Source organism: Gadus macrocephalus, chromosome 14, assembly GCF_031168955.1.
Source record: "Gadus macrocephalus chromosome 14, ASM3116895v1".
In the NCBI taxonomy this organism is placed as follows: Eukaryota; Metazoa; Chordata; class Actinopteri; order Gadiformes; family Gadidae; genus Gadus; species Gadus macrocephalus.
Window position 1 is genome coordinate 25,204,224 of NC_082395.1, and position 24,651 is coordinate 25,228,874.

At 46.8% G+C, this 24,651-nt stretch overlaps 1 protein-coding gene across 3 annotated transcripts in view; it reads left to right on the forward strand.

Annotated features, from left to right (window-relative positions):
* Window positions 1-24,600, forward strand: part of itfg1 (integrin alpha FG-GAP repeat containing 1) — a 144,543-nt gene extending 119,943 nt beyond the window's left edge. For all 3 annotated transcript variants that reach the window (XM_060072274.1, XM_060072275.1, XM_060072276.1), the window contains 3 exons: window positions 13,280-13,404; window positions 23,721-23,803; window positions 24,451-24,600. In XM_060072274.1, coding sequence (XP_059928257.1) covers window positions 13,280-13,404; window positions 23,721-23,803; window positions 24,451-24,580 — 338 coding nt within the window. In that variant the 3' untranslated portion in view covers window positions 24,581-24,600. The remainder of the gene's footprint in view (window positions 1-13,279; window positions 13,405-23,720; window positions 23,804-24,450) is intronic.
* Window positions 24,601-24,651: the final 51 nt, after the last annotated feature.

Genomic DNA, 24,651 nt, shown 5'->3' on the forward strand with positions numbered 1-24,651 from the left:
CATGTGAGTCTTTCCTGATTAATACAATTGTTATTGTTTGATACTTGAGATGCTTATGTGTGTATGCATATATGTGCATGTAGGAATTACTGTTGTTATTACGTTTGTAGCTTACATTGTTATTGTGTGTGATTGCTGCAGGACTTCTTCATCTTTGTCATTAAATCCGAACTCTGACATCGAGGAGTGTATTTCTTCATGAAGAAGTCATGGTTGTTGTTGGATGTACTGTTCCTGGCTGCGCTTTCGAGACCGGAGATGTGTCGCCATTGCGCTGTTGACGAATCACGGACTTGTCCATCGGAACCCGCCGGCCCAGATCCCGACTACGCATGGTCCGAAATTGCAGTCGTTGAAAACAAGGAAATGGCCCGCAATGCTCTCCCGTCGTCCACTCTATCAACCATGTCGTCATTCCAGCACCTACGGAGAGATCAACAGACGGGCCCCGTCCCGACCCCAGCCCCAACAGACAGAGCTAGGCATGCCTTCGTGCCTGGGCTGTAAAAGCACCTTTAAGGTCTTCACGGAGGGACCTCGGGGTTGGAATACCAAGCCTCACCAGATTTGTGTCGGTTGCTATAGGGCCCGCCGACAGAAGAGGCGTCAACAGCCATCAAACGACGGTCAGCAGGCTGCCATGGAATCGGTGCCGATCTCCCAGATTTCATCGGTTCAACTCAAAGCACGCCCTGGCCGACGCTGCGGGGGCCGTCGCCGCACTCGGATGACACACAGCACTATCGGTGGTCCCACACCCATCAGGCTCGGGCACCACATTTTCTCCAGGGAGGAATGGAGGCGGGCCAAGCTAAGAGACCACCCCCGAGTCTTAATCACCATCTCGGTCGACAGGTCAGTCGGGCCGCGGGGCAGCATCAACCACCGAGGCTCGGACAATGAGGTGAGCATATCCGCGATCGCAGACACTGGCGCACAATCTGATCTGTGGTCTCTTGAGGAGTTCCTCGCCTGCGGATTCTCGCGTGATGACCTGCGTCCTGTTAATCTTAGCCTGTCAGCTGCCAACCGCTCCCCCATAGCCATTGATGGAGCATTCTTCGCTAGGCTCTCAACAGCCCCCAGCGACAGTGGTGTTACGTCCTGCCGCTCGATGGTGTACGTGAGCAGCTCAGTTCGAGCGATGTACCTCTCCTACGAGTCACTGCTTAACCTCGGCCTCTTCCCTGCGGACTTCCCATCAGGTAACAGTGGAGGACCCAGAGACGAGCATGGCCCTGGCGCACGTGACATACCAATCAAGCCCTTGTTTGTGAATGCTACGAGGTCTGCCGACAGTGGCTGCACAGACCAGGGTAATCCCCAGGACGCTCAGTGCTCATGCCCCAAGCGTACAGCCCCTCCACCACGGCCTCAGGCGTTACCGTTCCCCTGCTCACCGGAGAACAATGGTCGGATGAAAGATTGGCTACTAGAGAGATACGCCTCATCCACATTCAACACTTGCCCTCATCAGGCTTTGCCTTGCATGGAGGGGCCCCCTATCGAAATGCACGTGGACCCAGCAGCCACGCCAAAGGCATGCCACACCGCGGCTTATGTGCCTTTACACTGGCAGCAGAAAGTCTACGACGACCTCCTTCGGGACGAAGCCCTTGGAGTCATTGAACGTGTGCCATACGGTGAGCCAGTGACATGGTGCCATCGTATGGTAGTCACAAGGAAGCACGACGGCTCCCCCCGCAGGACCGTGGACCTTTCACCTCTTAACAAGTTCTGCCAACGTGAAACCTTCGCCACTGAATCCCCATTCCACCTTGCACGTCGCATCCCGGGGGACACCTGGAAAACCGTCACGGATGACTGGAACGGCTACCATAGTGTGCCCCTGCGTGTGTCGGACCGTCGTCTGACCACCTTTATCACGCCCTTCGGCCGCTTGCGCTACATCAGGGCGCCGCAAGGTTTCCTGTCATCTGGGGACGGCTACAACCGTCGTTTTGACGCCATCCTCTCGGACTTCGAGCGCAAGGAACGTTGTGTGGATGACACTATCCACTATGACACTGACCTGGAGCATCACTGGTGGAGGACCATCGACTTCCTGACACGTGTCGGCCGGTCGGGCATTGTGTTGAACCCAGATAAGTTTCAATTTGCGGAGAGGTGCGTAGACTTTGCTGGGTTCAGGGTGTCAGAAGCCACCACCATAACCATACTTGGACGCCCAGTGTTGTGCCTGAACGCGTTCATTGAACGATAGTTCATGAACTCGTTCATATTTTCGGCGAACGTGAACTGAACGTACTGTATTACTGCCTGATGAACGTTACTGTGAACTCGTTCATTCTGGTGTCTGTGAACGGCACGCGCACTCTGTTTAACTTCGTTCAATTGGGGGGTTATTTGTTTATCAAAACGGCGGATGCGCGCGCAGAATGATTTGTTTGACCGGTTGCCATGGTTATCTCCGTGTGTTTCATTTGCAGTTGCGGCGTTGTCAGCTTACTGTTACATTAAACTGCAATCAGAAAATGCGGTTATATGCTATAGACCCTATAGCAGTGAACCCCAATTAGCGGCCCGCGGGAGCCAAATGTCCGGCCCGCGCTGACCCAGCGCATTCACATGTTATCTCCAAAAAAAAAAAAAAAGATTTTTTTTATTTTTATTTGCGCGGTCTGCTATATTTTCCCCTCAGCCCACACCATCCACTTGACCATTGACGTTACTGCGTGCATACGTAATGACCTGCTTCGTGCATTTTCAACTTCACTAGCGTCACACGCCAGAGAGTAGCCGCCGCATGCTGTCACATTCCCGCTATCCGTCTGTCATCCCAGGGAATTACAACTTTGTCAAAAATCAACGGATTGAAAATTGATGAAAGAAACATGTCATTTGCCAAGAAAAGGAAGGTCAACCAGGAGAACCGCCAGTTTGAAACTGAATGGACCGATAAGTATTGCTTTTCTTCACCGGACCATGCCAATGCAAAGCCGACATGCTTAATATGCAAGCAGACCGTGGCTGTCATTAAATCTGACAACCTGACACTTTTACTGTTTGCATGCTGCCAGCTTTAATGGAAGTTTCCTAGAAACATCTGAGCAACGCAAACAAAAGATTGCAAGCATGTCATACAAGCGGTCAGTTTTAACCATATGCAAAACGGACTCGGCACAAGAGAGCGCAACAGCTGATTCATTGCATTTTTCCTGGACGCTTGCTAAAGCTAACAAGCCCTTTGCTGATGCAGAGTTCATTAAATAATGTGCAATTCACATGGCTGGTGAAATCTTAAATCAAGAGGAAAAAATCAAAACAAAAGTTGTGGAGCTATGAAAGCAGGTGCCGAGGAAATGTCAGCTGAACACAAAGATCTGTTGCTGCACAACGATGTTCGCTGGCTGAGTAAAGGCCGTGTGTTGGAGAGGGTGTGCGACCTGCGTGATGAACTTGTGTCATTTTTATCCAGCCTGCAGAGCCCAAAAGCCCGCGAATTTCTGGCGGGCTGACGCCAAGGTGTTGGCAGATGTTAATTTTTTGTGTGACATCATGTCTCATCTGAATCACCTTAACCTGCAGCTACAAGGCAAGAACCACACTGTTGCTGACATGTACGAAGCGATTGAAGCCCTCCAGTCGAAGCTGGATGCTATTTAAACCTAATTGATCTAGCCCTCCTGCATTATCGCTAAAACAGTAATTATAATTAAAGCTAAATTTGCACATAAAAATGGCGAATTAGAAAAATGAAACAACATTTCGGCCCTTGGCATGGCATGTTTGACCAAATTTGGCCCTCTGGAAAAACTAATTGGGGAACCCTGCCCTATAGTGTCTGTGGTGTAAAGGCTGGGACGAATTAAAAAATATAAATACACTTTATGTTGAAAGTATAGACCGTCCCGATTCCCATTGAAACGAAAGGCGCGGTGATTATTCTTCAGAACGAGATCTGTTAAATAGTGAAAAATGAATCAAACTGTAATCAGACAACACGGTTATATGCTATGGACCCTAGAGTGTCTGTGGTATAAAGGCTGAGACGAATTTCGAATTATAAATATGTACAATCCATAACGTTATCTCCCGCTGGCTCATAGCTCAGCGGACTAGAATACCTCCTAGAATCATTGCTTGTTGGCCGGAAACGTAAATGGGGGCTGTTTACGTTTGGTTGTAGTCTTTTCGCTCGGTTCTCCGACTCAACAGTAGGGCTAGAACCGAGCGAAAAGACTACAACCAAATTTGAACTACAACCAAACTAGTTCCCTTTCCGCTTCCGGCCAACGAAGCAATGAGTCTTCCAACAGAAATCAATGGGATTTACAAAATGCGCTAAATGTACAATACATTTTCGCTACGATGCTTGATTCAACCACTCTATATCATCCTAGACAAATCACGAAGTGTGCTCCATGTTCAAAATACCGGAAAAAAATAATAGCTCACACAGCAACATATTGAAAAAAAGAACTATGAACTAGTTCATTTTTTGGAACTGTGAACTTAGTTCAAATCTTTGAATTATGAACGTTGAACTGAACTAGTTCATTTTAAAATTTGTGAACTGAACTTTGAACTAGTTCACGTAGAAAGTGAACTATCCCAACACTGTGGACGCCATCCGGGACTTCCCCACCCCGGACTCCACGACGGATATCAGAAACTGGTTTGGCCTGGTCAACCAGGTGGCGAACTACGCCCAGTTGCGCGACACTATGGCTCTATTCAAGCCGTTCCTCAGCCCACGCTGCAAATTCTCATGGTCCCCTGAATTGGAGGAAGCCTTCCAAACAGGCAATAATTGGGGCCATCCGTGAGGGCGTGGAGATCTACGACATGCGGAGGCGCACCTGCCTCCGCCCTGACTGGTCCAGGCGTGGCATTGGCTACTTCCTGCTCCAACAACATTGTAGCTGCACTTCGGGCATACCTGACTGTTGCCCCGGAGGATGGAGGATCACCCTCGCCGGTTTGCGGTTCCTATCCTCGGCGGAGCAACGCTATGCAGCCATCGAAGGAGAGGCCCTGGCCGTGGCCTGGGGCCTGGAGCAGACGCGATACTTCACGCAAGGATGTGACAACCTCGTCGTGGTCACCGACCACAAGCCCCTTGTGAAGATCTTCGGTGACCGCACACTAGATGAGATAACAAACTCCCGCCTGTTCAGACTCAAGCAGCGTACCCTCCCATGGCGCTTTGACATTGTGTACCTACCTGGCAAGAGCAACCATGCTGCTGACCGTGTCGTGGTTCCACCGTCCCTCCGTGAAGGAGTCCTTCGGCACCTCCATGCCGCCCACCAAGGAGCTTCCGCGATGGAGCAGCACCCCCGTGCCTTCTGTCTTCTGGCCCGGGATGTCGAGGGACATCCGAGCCACCAGGTATGGATGTACAGACTGTAACCGCAATGCTCCGTCACAGGCATCCACACCCCCCCTACCATCCTCACCGCCATCCACCCCGTTTGAGGCGGTGTTTGCTGACTTCTTTGATTATGGAGGCCGCCACTACCTGGTTGTCGGTGATCGACTCTCGGGCTGGGTGGAGGTCCTCTGCTCCACAGCGGGCACTGATCTGGGAGGCTCGGCTGGCTTGGTTCGCCACCTACGCACGTTCTTTGCCACCTTTGGCGTGCCGGAGGAACTTTCGAGCGATGGTGGTCCAGAGTTCAAGGCTAGCCATACAGAGGACTTCCTCCGATTATGGCACGTCAGACATCGCGTGTCCTCGGTTGGTTTTCCACAGTCGAATGGGAGGGCGGAAGTTGCGGTGAAGACTGCTAAGCGTCTTCTGGTGTCCAACACTGGCCCAACTGGCGGTCTTGATCATGATCGTTTTTTGCGTGCCATGTTGCAGTTGCAACCTCTCACCGGCGCAGATTATATTTGGTCGTCCCCTTCGAGACTCTTTTTCTTTCGTCAACAGGCTAGAAAAGTTCTCGAACCCTCATATCCGACCGCTCTGGCGCCAGGCATGGGCCGCCAAGGAGGACGCCCTTCGGACCCGGATGTCCCGCACCACTGAGTCTTTGAGGGCTCACTCGAGACCGCTCCATCCATTGGTACTTGGTGAGACAGTATTCCTCCAGAATCAGCAGGGCCCGAGTCCACACAAGTGGGATCGGTCAGGGGTCGTGGTGGAGTCACTGGGTCACGATCAGTATCGGGTTAGGGTTGACGGGTCGGGGCGCCTGACTTTGCGCAACCGGCGATTCCTTCGCAGCTACACTCCAGCCACCCCCTACACCCGGCAGCAGCCAGCTGCCCTGTTGACGCCGCCCGCGTCCTTGGACCGCCAGCCCCTGCCTGTCCACCCTGGGCTGGTGATGCCCCGGGGTGTCGTTCCTCAGGCAGCAGACGGACCCCGTGACACGGCTTTGGACACCTCCCCGCCGGAGCCCCCTGGTGAGGCATCCTCTGGTCTCGGGGCCCAGGAGGCCCCCGTTCCTACGGGCGTCGACCCAGATGCGTCGCTTCCGGCGTCGCAGTCGCCCCATCTTGGACAGCCGTGCCGCGTGAGGAGGCCACCCAGACGCTACGAGCCCGAGACGGGCCGTTGGATACAGGACTGAGTCCGTTAACCTATTCCCGTTCATAGCTTTCCGGACTGGGGGGATGCAGAGTTTACCTCCGGCCACTAGGGGATAGTGTTGTATTGCAGACCGCTGACCGGGTGAGTTGGCGGTCTACCTTGTTGTGTTCGCTAGCATTGCAGACGTTCCCGTTGCATAGCATGTTGAGCTGCTGGCATGATTCATGTGAGTCTTTCCTGATTAATACAATTGTTATTGTTTGATACTTGAGATGCTTATGTGTGTATGCAATTACTGTTGTTATTACGTTTGTAGCTTACATTGTTATTGTGTGTGATTGCTGCAGGACTTCTTCATCTTTGTCATTAAATCCGAACTCTGACATCGAGGAGTGTATTTCTTCAAGAAGCAGCGCCCCTTATGGGCCTGGAATGTGTACTACAGCGTTTCTACAGATCTACCCGGTTTCGCTTGACTCCGTCTTTACGGAGATACTCCGAAACCGGTTACGTTGCCTCCGGAACGACCCTTCATACCTCCGTCTGGTTTCAGTGTTGTTATGGATGTTACACAATAACTCCTCTAGAGGGCAGTGACTGTCGTTTCACAAATTAACGGCATCGACAATCGCAAACATGACATCTGTAGAGTTGTAGAGATTAGCTTTGTGTCATTCGAAATCGGCAAAAAAAAAAAGTGTAGGCCTAGGCGGTGGTGGCATGTGACACTCCTCAAAATGTAGTAAAATGACCAGTTACAACTCATTGCAAAAGCAGGAGAACAATAAAATAAAAAGGTCAGGTATAATATAAGTACAAAACCTCAAATACATAAGTATATATATATATATTAGGGCTGTAACGATACGCGTTACGAACCTGTCTCGCGGTGTGAGAAGGCTGAAGCGCGATATGCCCTTTCTAACTCTTCGGTCGTCCGATTGAAATTTGCTAATAATTTGTCTGAATAATAGTCTGCTGACAGCGCCCCCTCCTAGCGATGTCGTAAGTATGTGACGAGATGCCCTCTCTGTGATGACAGCTCTCCGTGGCTACGGAGGATTGCATTTCTCCACAGCCGTCGAAGTCCTCATATGCGATATGAACGACATTTATCCAGAGTGGGCCAAGCGCGAAAAAAATTGCCTGTGAGATCATGTCTCTATTGTTTTGTGTGATTATTTGACTGGCAGTTTGTCTGCTTATAGGTCGGAATGAAGCGGCCACCGATTATTGACAGGATGGGTACTTTATTCTACCGGACTCGTTCGCTTCTTCACTAGACACACGCGCTACCGCTCGCTCTCCTCGCTCGTCCACTCACTCGCTGACGTCACTCACACACGCATACGCACACTGCCATTCTCGCGCACACACATATGCTACTCGTAACACTAATCCTCGTTATTGCGACGTTAATGTTTTTCCTCATCTATTGAAAGTTAGGCTATTAAACATGTTGCATTCTATACGGCCTGATTATGTCATTATTTAAGCTACATAGCCTAATAAGAAGCGCAGTTAAAGGGGCCCTATTATGCCTACCAGCAAAAAGCATCCTCCAACAGCAATCTTTGGTTATTTCTTTATTAATTTAGCTATACTTTAATAGTATTCTTTCTGTTCAAATCTGTTCAGTGTTCCAAATTATTTGTTATTAAATGTTACATTAAGATAATTGGTATATAAGTGTTGTTTAAATAAAATGCTTTTTAAATTTAAAAAAATCGTGGGATGTATCGAACCGTGGGTCAAAAATCGTGATACAAACTGAATCGTGAGTTTGTGTATCGTTACAGCCCTAATGTATATATACATATCAGATATTATACTACTCTATCTATTTTCGCGAATGGTCTGACTTTTGACTCTATACTGCCGCCTCGATTTCCGGTGTTATTGCTCCGTTTCTCCCGGAGCACTCCGGATTTTTAAGCTCAGAGGCGACGGACCCATTGACGGACGAAGCACCTCCGGGCCCGGACGAAACGGTCCGTATCCATATTTACCGTAGGGTGTGAATGGGCCTTAAAGGCCGATCCATACCTCCGGATCCGGACGAAATTCGTCCGTCGCCCCAAACGTTGCCCCCGGAACTACCCTTCATACCTCCTTCTGGTTTCAGCGTTGTTATGGATGTTGCGCAATAAATCCTCTAGAGGGCAGTGACTGTCGTTTCACAAATTAACGGCATCGACAATCGCAAACATGACATCTGTAGAGATGATTTTGCTTTGTGTCATCCGAAATCGGCAAAAAAAAAGTGCAAAAAGTGTGCGGTGGCATGTGACACCCCTCACCAACCCGCAGATTATTTCCTCAAAATGTTGTTAAATGACCAGTTACAACTCTTTGCCAAAGCAGTTGAACAATAAAATAAAAAGGTCAGATATATATAGTATAATATAAGTATAAAACGTTAAATACAATATATATACATATCAGATATTATACTACTCTATCTATTTTCGCGAATGGTCTGACTTTTGACTTTATACTGCCGCCTCGATTTCCGGTGGTATTGCTCCGTTTCTCCTGGAGCACTCCAGATTATTAAGTTCAGAGGCGACGGACCCATAGACGGACGAAACACCTCCGGGACCGGACGAAATGGTCCGTATCCGTATTTACCGTAGGGTGTGAATGGGCCTTAACGGTTTCGCCCGTTTCAGCTTCATGTGGACGGGGCCTTAGTCTAACGATCGGCAGTGTTCATTTAGTCTGACACCATAGACATTAAATCCACCATGAGCCCAATGCGTGTGTGGGGTTATCAGCCTCTGGACTAATCAACTGCTGAAATATACCCCACTGCTCCAACCCACCCCACTGCTTGCTGAAATATACCCCCCTGCTCCAACCCACCCCACTGCTGAAATAAACCCCCCTGCTCCAACCCACCCCACTGCTGAAATATACCCCCCTGCTCCAACCCACCCCACTGCTGAAATATACCCCCTTGCTCCAACCCATCCCACTGCTGAATTATACCCAGTTGCTCCAACCCACCCCCCTGCTGAAATATGCCGGGTATATTTCTGCTGAAACATCCCCATAAATGTCAGTCCTGCGTTGGCCCATGGTGGCTGACTCTCTGCTTGCTGCACCAGTTGTTTGTCCCTCCTGGCAGTGGTTGTCTGTCCCTCCTGGCAGTGGTTGAGCTCCACTTGTGTCTCTAACTGCTTCAGGCAAGCAGCCGATTTACTTCAGTGGTGTCTGACTCGCTCCTCCATGGTATTTATACAGGTTCCTAATCTGCAAAGAATTTTCACCAATCTTTTTCATTGTGAGACTTTTGGGCAGCAGCATTTGCGTGTGTGTGTGTGTGTGTGTGTGTGTGTGTTTGTGCGCATTGGTATGCTTGTAAAGGCATAAGCGCTCAAACAGTTGATAAAACAGATGTAACCTTTAAAATCCCAATGTGACATTTAGATAGTGTGTGTGTTTCTGTGTGCGTGTAAGCGAATCAGCCTCTATGTGCAGGCAGGTATTTTCTGCACATTGGCAATCACAACATAAATGTTAATTTATCGCTCTTCAAGTCTGAATGTTTCCCCATGCACTACGGTTAGGGGTAACCCCTGGTTAGGGTTAGGGTTAACTCTAGGGCACATTATGGAGAGACTAGTTCATTGTCTCTCTCTTCTCACCAGTGACATTTGTGTCGACTTCCTTTCTGTACCTGGCCTGGACATATGCTTGTCCCTATTTTTTCATTTCATATACGCACACACCCCCTCACCTCCACAGCAAGCAAGCAAACACACACACAGACACACACACACACAGACAAACACCCCCCCCCCCCCCCCCCTCGGAGCTTTGTCCTGCTCTGAAACTATCAATGTCCACCAAATTACCAACCACTTTATTTCAGAAGATCGGCCCATGGCCCTGCTCCTTTTCTTCTCTCTCTCACTTGATCTCTCTCTCTCTCTCTCTCTCTCTCTCTCTCTCTCTCTCTCTCTCTCTCTCTCTCTCTCTCTCTCCCTCTCTCCCTTGTTATCTCTCTCTCTCCCTTGTTATCTCTCTCTCTCGCTACATTGCTTGTTGTACCGCCTCCCCCCTTGCTCACTCTGCGATTAATGCCATTATGTGGTTCCTTTCAAGACTTTGCATCTGACAGTCAAAAGAGTGTGGAGGAAGATAGGGTATGTGGGCGAGCCGAGGCAGGGGGAGAAGTTAAGACAATGACATGAAGGCTCTCTTCAGTGAAGACGTCAGTCAGTCGGTCAGCGTGCAGCCGGCAGTAGGACGCTGGAGTCTCCATACATCAGGCTGAAGACCAGACCTCTACCCTATTCTCTCTGAGAGCTGCTTACCTTCTCCGCTGAATGTAGTAACACGTTCAAACCAGAGGATGGGCTTTTAATGAACTGGGAAGATGAGCTGAATTGGCTGATATTGTTCCCTGAGTGTCCTTGCTCCCCTTGGCTCCGATACACAGGGTCCGGGTCCTTACCCTCCCTCTCTGTCTTCATTCAAATTCACATTTTATTTAGTGTATATGTGTGTGTGTCTCCTCTCTCTCAGCGGGCTGGGAGTGCACAACTAGACTGTGTATAGTGTTAATTAGGGATCGGCCGATATTCGCGTTTTTTACGTGTATCGGTATCGGCCGATTTTTTTTTTTTTTTTTTTTTTTTTTTTACTTCTACCTCACCTGTTTTTAATATTTGTTAAATATTGTTCATGATGAACAATATTTAACAAATAGTAAAAAAACAGGTGAGGTAGAACAAGTAAGAACAAGTAGATGAACTTCATCTACTTGTTCTTACTTGTTCTACCTCACCTGTTTTTACTATTTGTTAAATATTGTTCATCTACTTGTTCTTACTTGTTCTACTTCACCTGTTTTTACTATTTGTTAAATATTGTTTTTTATATTGAAGTTCAATAAATGTTTCTTTAAAAAAAAAATTAAAAAAAAAACGGCTCAAGAAAGTCGGTATCGGCGTATCGGCTAAGGCTGATGAAAAAAAATCGGTATCGGTATCGGCCCTGAAAAAACGGTATCGGTCGATCCCTAGTGTTAATAACTCTCCTCTCCAGAGGACCAGCTCAGCCAGTCCGCCCACCAGGCCCTCCAGCTATAGACTCTAGATATATAGTATATATATATATATATGTAGGGTATATATAGTGTATAACCAGTTTGTGTCTCCTCGCTCTTAGCTGGTCAGCTCAACCAGTCCGCCCTCCTCTCCCTATATGTAGTGTCTATAGTGTGTATGACATAAAATGTCGATAGAAAGGACTTTAAAGAGATGGTCAAAACACTCGATCCAAGGTACGCGTTACCTGCCCGAACACACTTCAGCCAAATTGAGATGCCAAAACTATACGGCAAGGTCCGCAAGCAAGTGGAGAAACAAATCCATACTATTAAACATCAGTGTTTTTCCGAGATGGAAGTGACTTGAGAAAAGGTTTTAAAAAAATGTATGCAGTTTTGCTGCCTTACCAGTATTTTACCCCTTCAGAAGCATATATATCGAAATTAGAAGATAAAACTAACATACCGTGATATAATACCGTTACCGTCAATGCCTCAAATCATGCCATGATATACATTTTAGCCCTTACCATGCAGCCCTAATTTGAAGGAACTATCTTATGTTAAATTCGAGGTAAGTCAAGTTTTTGGAGCAAAAACAACAGCTATTTGTTTGCTTGATTCAACAAAGGTTAACTACCGCTTTATGATGTGATATAATTTACAATAATATTGTATTTTTAGGACCGAGTCAACGACGAGTATTGCACGAACGTAGACCTTGCATAAAGTTAGTAAATTCTTTTTTTGTGATCAATTTTTTATTTTATGATTTATACAACAAACCGACATAGAAAACAATTAGGCATATGCCCAAATAAGACAACATACTACATTTGACCTAAACACAAATAAGACAACATACACCAATAAGGCATAAACGCGAATAAGACAACATTTGACATTAAACAGTAACACATACACAAATGAGACAACACACACACACACACACACACACACAGGTCTTGCCCCCCCACCTAGAGAAAATCAGACATCTGAACAGCTCAGTAGCGTTGTTAAGTCTGAGTCAGAAATCTAGGATAACAGATGTAAAAAAAGTTAGTAAATTCGAAATTCAAAAAACGACAGGGCTATTTCGAAAAATAATCTGACAAAGGTGTTGTCCTAGGCTAATACACCATCAGCAAATTTCTGTATAATAAAAGGCTACATTTTGCATCCACGTCTGTCATTTGAAATCTTTGCATTGTATTGTGGGCTACAACCTCCGTAATGAATATTCACGCTAAATCCCGTCCAGGGTAGCTCAGAATTCGAGTAGCTGTATATCTCGAAACACCGATCAGTCCTTAGAGCGATGATCTCTCTATCCCCCCCCCCCCCCCCCCCTCTGACACTGTCACCTTTTTTACTCTGAGGAGTTTGCAGGTCTTACCCTCCCGTAAGATTCTTATGCAACGGAAACGTTGTTCACTCCTCCAGTAAATAGTCCGCTCAGCTATGAGCTAGAGAGCAAACGTTATGCATTGTTCATATTTATAATTCGAAATTCGTCCCAGCCTTTATACCACAGACACTCTAGGGTCTTTAGCATATATAGTGTATAACCAGTGTGTGTCTCCTCTCTACACCGCTGCCAGCTCAGCCAGTCCGCCCACCTCTCCCTATATGTAGTGTCTATAGTGTATAGTATATCTATGTAGTGTATATAGAGTATATATAGTGTATAACCAGTGTGTGTCTCCTCTCTACAGCGGGCCAGCTCAGCCAGTCCGCCCACCTCTCCCTCCAGCTGCCGTACATTGTTCTGGGTCTCGGCCGCAGCGCCAACTTCCTGGACCACCTCTACGTCGGCATCCCCCGCCCCCCCGGAGAGACGGTGAGCACAAAGCCACGCTGCAAGACGTGTGTGTGTGTGTGTGTGTGTGTGTGTGTGTGTGTGTGTGTGTGTGTGTGTGTGTGTGTGTGTGTGTGTGTGTGTGTGTGTGTGTGTGTGTGTGTGTGTGTGTGTGTGTGCAGGGCCGTAGCACCAAATTCTGGGCCCCTATACAAGAAGTCCGGAAGAGAGAAGAGCAAGACTGTTCAGTCTGTCCTGGGACATGGAGGACCTCAGGTCGTTTTTGACTAGCTTCATTTTGCTGAAAGCCCGTTCTCCGCCAGCAACACTTACGGGTAGGGTGCAGAAAATCCTCAATGCTATACAGATTTGCCCAAAAATGCTCTGTAGTTGGAGATTATAAATGGCATTAAGGAGCTGAAGAGGTGACATCACATGTGTGTCTATCACATCTTCTTTATCTACAACAGCAGGCCCCTCTGTAGGAGCATGGAGGGTATAATTAACTAATTAGCCTCATCTTAATTATTGCCTAACACCTTGTTGCTACAATCATTCAAGTCAAAATAGCTTATTTCTGCTTTCATGTTGAACTAAGCTCACCTTGTCTCAAGTCTGCATCAGAGGAGAATGAGGGGGTTGTTGCTGCTGGTCCACTTTCTGTGACAGTTTCTGTAATTTGTTTCACAAATTAAGTTTTACTAGCAGGCAGCTAGGATGATATAGCCATTGTGTCATATCATGACTTATGGGGCTAACTATAACCTATATGCCATAGGTTATTATTTATCATGTAGTAGCCTAATAAGGGCTTAGTATTAATTTAATATTAGCTTGCTTCAAATCAGTAGCCTGCTATTTCAATATTAGCCTACCGTTCACTTTATTTATCCATTAACATACTAACCAAGGGAGGCCTCATTTAATTGAAAGTGTAGCCTTATTGTCTGCTCTTGCTAACTTGTTGTCTGTGTTCATTTTAAAAACGATACTTTAAGAATGGGGTTTCACCTTGTGGTTAAACGTTTGTGCTCACCTTTCTTTGTAAAGAACCTGACTTCCTTGTTTTAGTTTTTTCTCCCTCTCTTTCTTTTCCTTTCTCTTCTGAGAGGCAGACTTTAACTTCTGTAGTTGTGACATGTTGCCGCATCTCCATCCAGATAAAAGTCTCACCGTTAGCAAGGTGCAATTTGCGGTGAAATCGCGGAATTCTGTTCCCCGAACAAAGCCTTCGAGGCAGCGCACAGGGTTAGGTAAGGCATTCAGTAGTGATGGTTAAGGTAATGTTAAGGGGGCGGTGAGAGCCTTCCGAAGTCTATGTTGGGGGCATAATGCCCAATCGAGCTGTGAAATCAGTTGTGTGGACTGAACTATTTTGGGCTTTTTGGAAGGGGTGTTTAGAGCTGTTCACTTTTTTGGAATACAATATGTAGCCTAATAAACGAATACGCTAAGCTTGCATTTAGATCAATATTCATCATGACGTATAGTTATGTAATTAAAAAATTTGAACAAAAAATACTTAAAACAAAAATCTAAACTTCCCATGGGCCCCTCTCTGCCTTGGGCCCCCCCAGGACTGCCTCACTTTCCCCCGCAGTCCGTCGGCCTGTGTGTGTGTGTGTGCAAGAGGTTAGGGTTAGTAGACTGGAAAGAGAGAGGGGTTAGTAGACTAGAGAGAGAAAGGGGTTAGTGGACTGGAAAGAGAGAGGGGTTAGTAGACTAGAGAGAGAGAGAGGAGTTAGTAGACTAGAGAAAGGGAGGAGTTAGTAGATTAGAGAGAGAGAGGAGTTGGTAGACTAGAGAGAGAGAGGAGTTAGTAGACTAGAGAGAGAGAGGAGTTAGTAGGGTTAGTAGCTCTCTTCACCGTGATGGAGGTTATCTCTACTTAGAGCTGTAGCGACGCGTCGATGACGTCGACATGTAGACGTCAAAAATTCGTCAACGTCAAATTTCTCCGTCGACGATTTTCGACGGAGAAATGGACGAAAGTCACAATAAAGGAAAATGTCCGCACACAAAATCATCAAAGGTATGGAAATACTTAGTAGTTATGTCCTAAACGGAAAGGTGTTGTGATTTGCACTCTTTGCCAAATGGAGTTGGCATATCACAAGAGCACGACAGCAATGTTGGAGCATCTCAAACGAGAAAGTATCTCGTGCGCATGAGAAAGTATCTCGTGCACACGAGAAAGTATCTCGTGCGCACGAGAAAGTATCACATGAGCATGGGGAAATATCGTGCGCACATCACTGGCAGTGTGTGTGTGTGTGTCGTCAGCGAGTAGGTGGACGAGCGAGGAGAGCGAGCGATAGCATGCGTGTCAGTCTAGTGAAGTCATGAACGAGTCCGGTTGTGTGTAAGAATAAAGTACCCAGCCTGTCAAGAATCGGTGGCCGCTTCATTCCATCATATTCCGACCTATAAGCAGACTCACTGTCGGTCAAAGTGAAGGGTCATGCCCCCAAGAGAGCATCGGCCCTGGAGGGAACGTATCACTTGTGCTCCTCGGTCTGGGAGCCGACAGCAGGAAAGATGTAACTAACCATCTCGTAGTTGGAGGCGGAGCGCAAGAGAGTATACGCACACATTTTTTTCATGTCCCTTTACGGGTTCCGTATTAAATAAAGTATATTATTACGATTTTTTTGGTATTTATTTGAGATACATTATGGTTTTTATTAATCGAGCAACAGAAAAATAGATAATCGTCCAATTAGTCATTAGATTAGTCGACTAATCGATAAAATAATCGCCAGATTAATCGTTTAATAAATAATCGTTTACCGGAGGTTATCTCTACTCTAGTGATGGAGGTTATCTCTACTGTAGTGATGGAGGTTATCTCTACTCTTGTTCCCTCCATCTTTCCTGCTTCCTTCCTCCTTCATGCCTACATATTTACACACACACACACACACACACACACACACACACACACACACACACACACACTCCCAAACACAGATACATTCTATCAGTGATTTTAAGATCTTTCCTTTTGAATGAAGAGAGACAAAGGAATGTATCTCTCTCCCTCCCTTTCTCTTGTTCTCTCCCTGTATATTTTTCTACTCCACATCTCTCACCCAGTAGGTTCCCCTCTGGCGCCTCAAAATGGTTTTGTGCTTCACTAATAAGCTCCCATCTGTGTGTCTCTCTCTCTCTCTGTCTCTCTCTCTCTCTCTCTCTCTGCTACTTGAGGTTTTTGCTTTGTCTTTGAAGCACTTTGCTGCTGTCAAATCAGTGGGCCTCTCATCCTCTCATTGGGCGGCTGGCTGCAGGCGGCCGTTATCAGGTCCTCTCATTGGGCGGCTGGCTGCAGGCGGCCGTTATCAGGGCCCAGCGCTGTGCAGCGCTCAGAGACAGCTGGCGTCAGTCACAGAGAGAAAATAAACATTCCTTGAACGAGTCGCTCTTTGGTTGTTGGCGAATATCGGGGAGATCTCTCTAAATTATGGAATTGTGGTATAACACATTAGTGCTATAAAGGAAGCCATGTTTTCCTTTCTAAACTGTGAAGTGTGTGTGCATGTATATGTGTGTACGTGCGCGTTTGTGTGTGTGTAAATAACTTGTTATTGAAGCTAGGTGCCCCAGGTGACACCAAACGTTATCTGAGTGAATGGATTCCAAAGCAGGAAGAGAGAACTATGCAACCTAGATGTGCTATACTACATATATACTATTCTTTATACCATGGTCTGGGGGAATACTCGATTCTGATTGGCTGCAGGGTGTGCATTAACCCCTGATATACGGACACCTGCTAAGTAGTTTTAGTCAAATTGTCTGTCCAGCGTATATAGAGTATATATAGTGTTAAAAATGCATTCAACTGTAATCAGAAAATGCGGTTATATGCTATAGACCCTATAATATCTGTGGTATAAAGGCTCGCACGAATTTCAATTTATAAATATGTACACTTTATGTTGAAAAGTATAGACCGTCGCGATTCCCAATGTAACGAATGGCTTGGTGTTTCGGTCTTCAAAACGAGAGCTGGTAAATTGTGAAAAATTAATTAAACCGTAATCAGCAACGCAGTTATATGATATAGACCTGAGAGTATCTGTTGTGTAAAGGCTGGGACGAATTTTGAATTATAAATATGTACAATGCATAATGTTAGCTCTCTGGCTCATAGCTGAGCGGACTAGAATACCTCCCGTTGCTACGTCGTAGCTAAGGTCCATCCTATTTACTGGCGGAGTGAACATCGTTTCCGTTGCATAAGAACCTTAGGGGAGGGTAATGATTTTCCAGGTATTAGTCAAACCCTCGGGCGTTACCAGAGAAACAAAGTTATGGCTTGTGAAAAATTTATATTTGGATTGGAAAACGCATGAAAATATCAATGAATGGTCTTCATTTATTTTCTTTGGCAAGTGACCGTGGTATAAGCGGGTTAATGCCCTTCAAGGTGTCCATTATCAGGAATAAATGGACTTCGCGGAGGCAACCGTCTCCCACTAGGCGTCGGACGGTTCTAAGGTGTCCATTAATTCCTGATAATGGACACCTCATAAGGCATTATCCCTTACATACGCAATGTCCTAGTATACTATGTGATACTATACTGTATATATACTATAACCAACCATTACCGTGGTAACCATAGATCCATAACATGGTAATCTATAGATCAATAACATGGTATAGATCCATATCATGGTAATCATAGATCCATATCATGGTAATCATAGATCCATAACATGGTAATCATAGATCCATAACATAGTAATCATAGATCCATAACATGGTAATCATAATCCATAACATGGTTATCTATAGCTCCATAACATGGTAATTATAATCCATAACATGGTCATCTATAGCTCCATAACATGGTAATCTAAGAATCCATAGCATGGTAATCTATAGATCCATAACATGGTGATCATAGATTCATAAAATGGTAATCATAGATCCATTGTTACGGTTGGTGAAAAGGTTGGTTAGGACCCAGGATGCAGAGACAGAGACAGTACGGACAATCCACGTTTTATTGTCAGTGAAGGAGAACTCAAAAGATAACCAGCGGGCAAGGCGAAGACAGGAGCGGGTAGGCGTAGCTGGCGGAGGCACCGGAGAGTGTTGCGGTCCGGGGGTGGTCCACTGGCGAGGAACTGGCGAAAGGATAACACGACGTTTAGGAATCACGAAATCAGGTTAGGGAATCGAAGGTCAATGTACACACGTCAGCCAAAATACCGGATGAGACGGAATAATCTGGCGCCGACGAGAAGTCCCCGCCAGGCTTAAGAAGGCGTGTGATTAGTTGATGAGGACCAGGTGTCCCACGTTGCGATGCCCAGCTCGCCACGCCCCTCACCTGTCTAAGAACCAATGCCTGGGGAGCAAATCATAGAGCAATCGCGACATCCATAACATGGTAATCATCCATAACATGGTAATCATAGATCCATAACATGGTAATCATAATCCATAACATGGTAATCTATACATACATAACATGGTCATCATAGATCCATTACATGGTCATCATAGATCCATAACATGGTAATCTATAGGTCCATAACAGTAATCTATAGATCCATAACATGGTAATCATAGATCCATAACACAGTTATCATAGATCCATAACATGGTCATCTATAGATCCATAACATGGTGATCATAGATTCATACAATGGTAATCATAGATCCATAACATGGTAATCATCCATAACATGGTAATCATAGATCTGTAACATGGTAATCATAGATCCATAACATGGTCATCTATAGATGCATAACGTGGTAATCTATAGATCCATAACATGGTCATCTATAGATCCATAACATCTCATCTCATCTCATCGTCATCCGCTTATCCAGGGTCGGGTCGCGGGGGGAGCAGCTCAAGCAGGGGGGCCCAGACTTCCCTTTCCCGGGCCACATTGACCAGCTTGACCAGCTCTGACGGGGGGATCCCGAGGCGTTCCCAGGCCAGTGTTGAGATATAATCTCTCCACCTAGTCCTGGGTTTTCCCTGAAGTCTCCTCCCCACTGGACGTGCCTGAAACAACCCCCAAGGGAGGCGCCCAGTGGGCATCCTTGCCAGATGCCCGATCCACCTCAGCTGACTCCTTTCTAAGTAAAGGAGCAGCGGCTCTAATCCGAGTTCCTCACGGATGGCTGAGCTTCTCACCCTATCCCTAAGGGAGACGCCAGCCACCCTTCTGAGAAAACTCATCTCGGCCGCTTGTACCCGCAATCTCGTCCTTTCGGTCATCACCCAACCCTCAATAACCATAGGTGAGGATAGGAACGAAGATCAACCGGTAGATCGAGAGCTTTGCCTTGCGGCTCAGCTCTCTTTTCGTAACAACGGTGCGGTAAAGCGAACGCAATACCGCCCCCGCTGCTCCGATTCTCCGGCCAATCTCACGCTCCATAGTACCCTCATTTGGAACAAGACCCCGAGGTACTTGAACTCCTTCACTTGGGCTAAGGACTCATTTCCTACCCGGAGTAAGCAATCCACCTGTTTCCTGCTAAGAGTCATGGCCTCCGATTTAGCGGTGCTGATCCTCATCCCAGCCGCTTCACACTCGGCCGCCAGCCGATCCAGTGAGTGCTGAAGGTCACAGGCCGATGATCCAATGAGGACCACATCATCTGCAAAAAGCAGTGACGAGATCCTCAGACCACCGAACTGCAACCCCTCCCCACCACGACTACGCCTCGATATCCTGTCCATGTATATCACAAACAGGATTGGTGACAAGGCGCAGCCCTGGCGGAGACCAGCACCCACTGAGAACGAAACTGACTGGCTGCCGAGGACGCGAACACAGCTCTCGCTTTGGGAGTACAGAGATTGGATGGCCCTGAGGAGAGACCCCCTTACCCCATACTCCCGCAGCACCTCCCACAGTTTCTCCCGGGGGACCCGGTCATACGCCTTCTCCAGATCCACAAAACACATGTAGACCAGATGGGCATACTCCCAGGCCCCCTCCAGGATCATTGCGAGAGTGAAGAGCTGGTCCGTAGTTCCACGTCCGGGGCGAAAACCGCATTGTTCCTCTTCAATCTGAGGTTCGACGATCGGCCGAACACTCCTTTCCAGCACCTTGGAATAGACTTTACCAGGGAGGCTGAGAAGTGTGATACCCCGGTAATTGGCACACACTCTCTGGTCCCCCTTTTTGAACAGGGGAACCACCACCCCAGTTTGCCACTCCTTTGGCACTGTACCCGACTCCCATGCAATGTTGAATAGGCGTGTCAACCATGACAGCCCCTCAACACCCAAAGCCTTTAGCATTTCTTGCTGGATCTCATCAATCCCTGGGGCTTTGCCACTGCGGAGATGTTTGACTACCTCAGTGACCTCCACCAGGGAAATTGACAACGAAACACCATCAACCTCGAGCTCTGCCTCCAACATAGGCAAGTATAAATAACAAGTATTATTCGGATTCAGGAGTTTCTCAAAGTGTTCCTTCCAACGTCCGACAACCTCCTCAGTTGAGGTCAACAGAGTCCCATCCTTACTGTACACAGCTTGGATGGTTCCCTGTTTCCCCCTCCTGAGGTGCCGGATAGTCTTCCACAAACATTTAGGTGCAGACCGAAAGTCCTTCTCCATGGCCTCTCCGAACTTCTCCCACACCCGCTGCTTAGCCTCCGACACGGAAGCAGCTGCAGCCCTTCGAGCCTGTCGGTACCCTGCAACCGATTCAGGAGACCCCCAGGATATCATATCCCGGAAGGCCTCCTTCTTCAATCGGACGGCTTCCCTGACCACCGGTATCCATAACATGTTAATCATAGATCCATAACATCGTAATCATAAATCCATAACATGATAATCTATGGATCCATAACATGGTCATCTATCTATCCATAACATGGTTATCATAGATCCATAACATGGTAATTAATTTATCCATAACATGGTAATCAATTCATAGATCCATAACATGGTAATCATAGATCCATAACATGGTAATCATAGATCCATAACATGGTGATCATAGATCCATAACTGGGATGTTTTCCATGCCGCAGGTGACCTGAACGACGTCACCGAAGCAGTGACGTCATACGTCAATTACTGCGTTGACCTGTGCATTCCACTCAAAAAAGTCAAACAATACAATAATAATAAACCGTGGTTTAACAAGGACATTAAGATAATAAGAAAGGAAAAAAATGCAGCACATTTGACAGGAAATAAAGAACAATATATGGCTTCCAAATACAAACTGAGATCTGCAATAAGAAAAGCCAAATCCAACTATGCCACTAAATTAGAAGAACAAATCTCTAATAGTGACACCCGCTCTATCTGGAAAAAATTACAAAACATGACAAACTACAAAAAGAAACCCACCCCCACACCTGACAGCGACAATCAGCTTCCTGATTCACTTAACACTTTCTATGGGAGGTTTGAGCAGGCACCGGTTCCACCACCATCTCTCCCAGACCCCCTCCCCCCCCCCCCTTTCACCATCTACGAGGAGGAGGTAAGGAGCACCTTCAAGGGACTTAAGAGGAATAAAGCCCCCGGCCCAGATAACATTAGCCCCTCCGTTCTCCACCACTGTGCTGCGGAGCTGGCTGGGGTTTTTACCAACATCTTCAACTCCTCCCTCTGCCAAAGCTCAGTACCCAACTGCTTCAAAGAATCCATCATCATCCCAGTTCCCAAAACCAAGACCATCTCCTGCCTCAATGACTACAGACCCATTGCCTTGACATCAGCAGTTATGAAATCATTTGAAGGCATCATACTAAATCACCTGAAATCTGTCACCACCCCCCTCATTGACCCATATCAATTTGCAACAGGTCAGTTGAAGACACCGTCATCTTAGCAACTCATCACATTCTGAACCACCTGGAGTCCGCCAACACATATGCCCGCATCCTGTTCATGGATTTCAGCTCTGCATTCAACACAATAAACCCGGCCAAACTATTCAATACATTACTGGACATGAACATCGACCCATGCATCTGTCACTGGATTCGAAGCTTTCTCTGGAACAGGCAACAAAAGGTGAAGATCAAAAATACCACATCCTCCCCTCTCTTCCTCAGTACAGGCACACCCCAAGGCTGTGTTCTCTCACCCTGGCTATTCTCCCTTTACACAAACAAGCTCACATCCCACCACAGCTCTGTCAACCTGTACAAGTACGCGGACGACTCAACCATCATAGGACTCATCACCAACAACCAAGAAACAGAATACCGTGCACAGATCAACCAAGCAGTGACCTGGTGTACAGACCATGATCTCATACTCAACTCATCAAAAACAACGGAACTCATCATCGACCCAAGACGCCAACCATCCCCCAAAACCCCCATTAAAGGTGAATCCATCTCCATCACTGACACATTCAAACTCCTTGGAACCCACATCAGCAATAACCTCAAATGGAAAATAAACGCAGACCACATCTACAAAAAAGCCCAGCAAAGACTTTTCCATCTCCGTCAGCTCAAGAAGTTCAGAGTAAGGTCCCATCTTCTGCTCCACTTCTACAGAGCCATCGTAGAAAGCATCCTCACCTTTTCCATCACAGTCTGGTACCGCAGTCTAGACTCACTCTCCCGGAAGAAACTACAACGCATCATAAATAGAGCATCCAAAATTATTGGCACACCCCTTCCATCCCTTGATTCACTGTACCACAAACGGACACTACGCAGAGCACGGAAAATCATCTCCGACCCCACTCACCCTGCACACAATGCCTTCCAACTACTGCCTTCTGGGAGGCGTTACAGGACAATTGCCTCCAGAACAACCCGGTTAAAAAACAGTTTCATCCCAACTGCAATAAACTTTCTGAACTCGGAACGTTAAGGATTAAGCATGGCCCTTATGTATTGTGTAGTGTGTATTTCTGTATGTATATCTGTGTTATATGTTTTGTAAGTTGGAACCTGTACCAAGCTGACAACAAATTCCACCAGCCTGGCTGTGTGGTCATTAAAAGAATCAATCAATCAATAACAAATATCCCTGTAGGGAGGGGGAGGGGGGGGGCTCATTATGTTGACCCCCAGGATGCAGCATTGACCTGTGTGTGTGTGTGTGTGTGTGTGTGTGTGTGTGTCTGTGTCTGTGTCTGTGCGTGTGCGTGTGTGTGTGTTTGTGTCACAGGCCAAACAACACCACCAGAAAAGTATTTTGAACTATTAAGATGTGTTCTGGTCACATAACCTTCCATCGGTGCTGAGACATGCGACCGTTCGTGAACCAATATCAATTTGTGTGTGTGTGTGTGTGTGTGTGTGTGTGTGTGTGTGTGTGTGTGTGTGTGTGTGTGTGTGTGTGTGTGTGTGTGTGTGTGTGTGTGTGTGTGTGTGTGTGTGTGTAGGACATAAGAAGAAAGGAGTGGACTGCCATCATTCCAAATTCTCAGCTCATTGTCATCCCGTACCCACACAACCAACCACGCAGGTAGGAACACACACACACAAACACACACTCTCTATGACGCATACATAGGTAACTATATCTATATCTTTCTGGACATTCACACACAATCTTTGTATTTATGACAGGCATGCAGATATACCAGGAACAACAACATTATGAAAACACGCATGGCGCACACACGCTCACACACACTGTGACCTCTGAACTCCAGCTGGTTGCCATGTTGAGCCTTCTGCCTCACTTCCATGCAGAGCACCATATGGCAACACACACACACACACCTCCACACACACCTCCACACACACACCTCCACACACACACCTCCACACACACACACCTCTACACACACACACCTCCACACAGACACACACACAGACCTCAACACACCTGTGTTGGGCTATGGAACACAACACAGTCCAACACTAATCTGTCTGATTTCATAGTTATTCACTGTTTAAAATACGTAAAAAATTTAACTTGTTTTTATTCCTGCTTTCTCTTATTTTAATGTTCGCTCTCTCTCTCTCTCTCTCTCTCTCTCTCTCTCTCTCTCTCTCTCTCTCTCTCTCTCTCTCTCTCTCTCTCTCTCTCTCTCTCTCTCTCTCTCTCTCTCTCTCTCTCTCTCTCTCTCTCTCTCTCTCTCTCTCTCTCTCTCTCTCTCTCTGAAGCTGGAGTGCTAAGCTGTACCTGACTCCCAGTAGCATCGTCTTACTGACTGCCATCGCACTTATTGGAGTGTGCGTCTTCATCCTCATCATCATCGGCATCCTTCACTGGAAGGAGAAGGTCAGAACATAATGAACACACACACACACACACACACAAAAAGCACACTGTCTGTGAATGTGTCTGTGTGTCTGGAAGGCCAA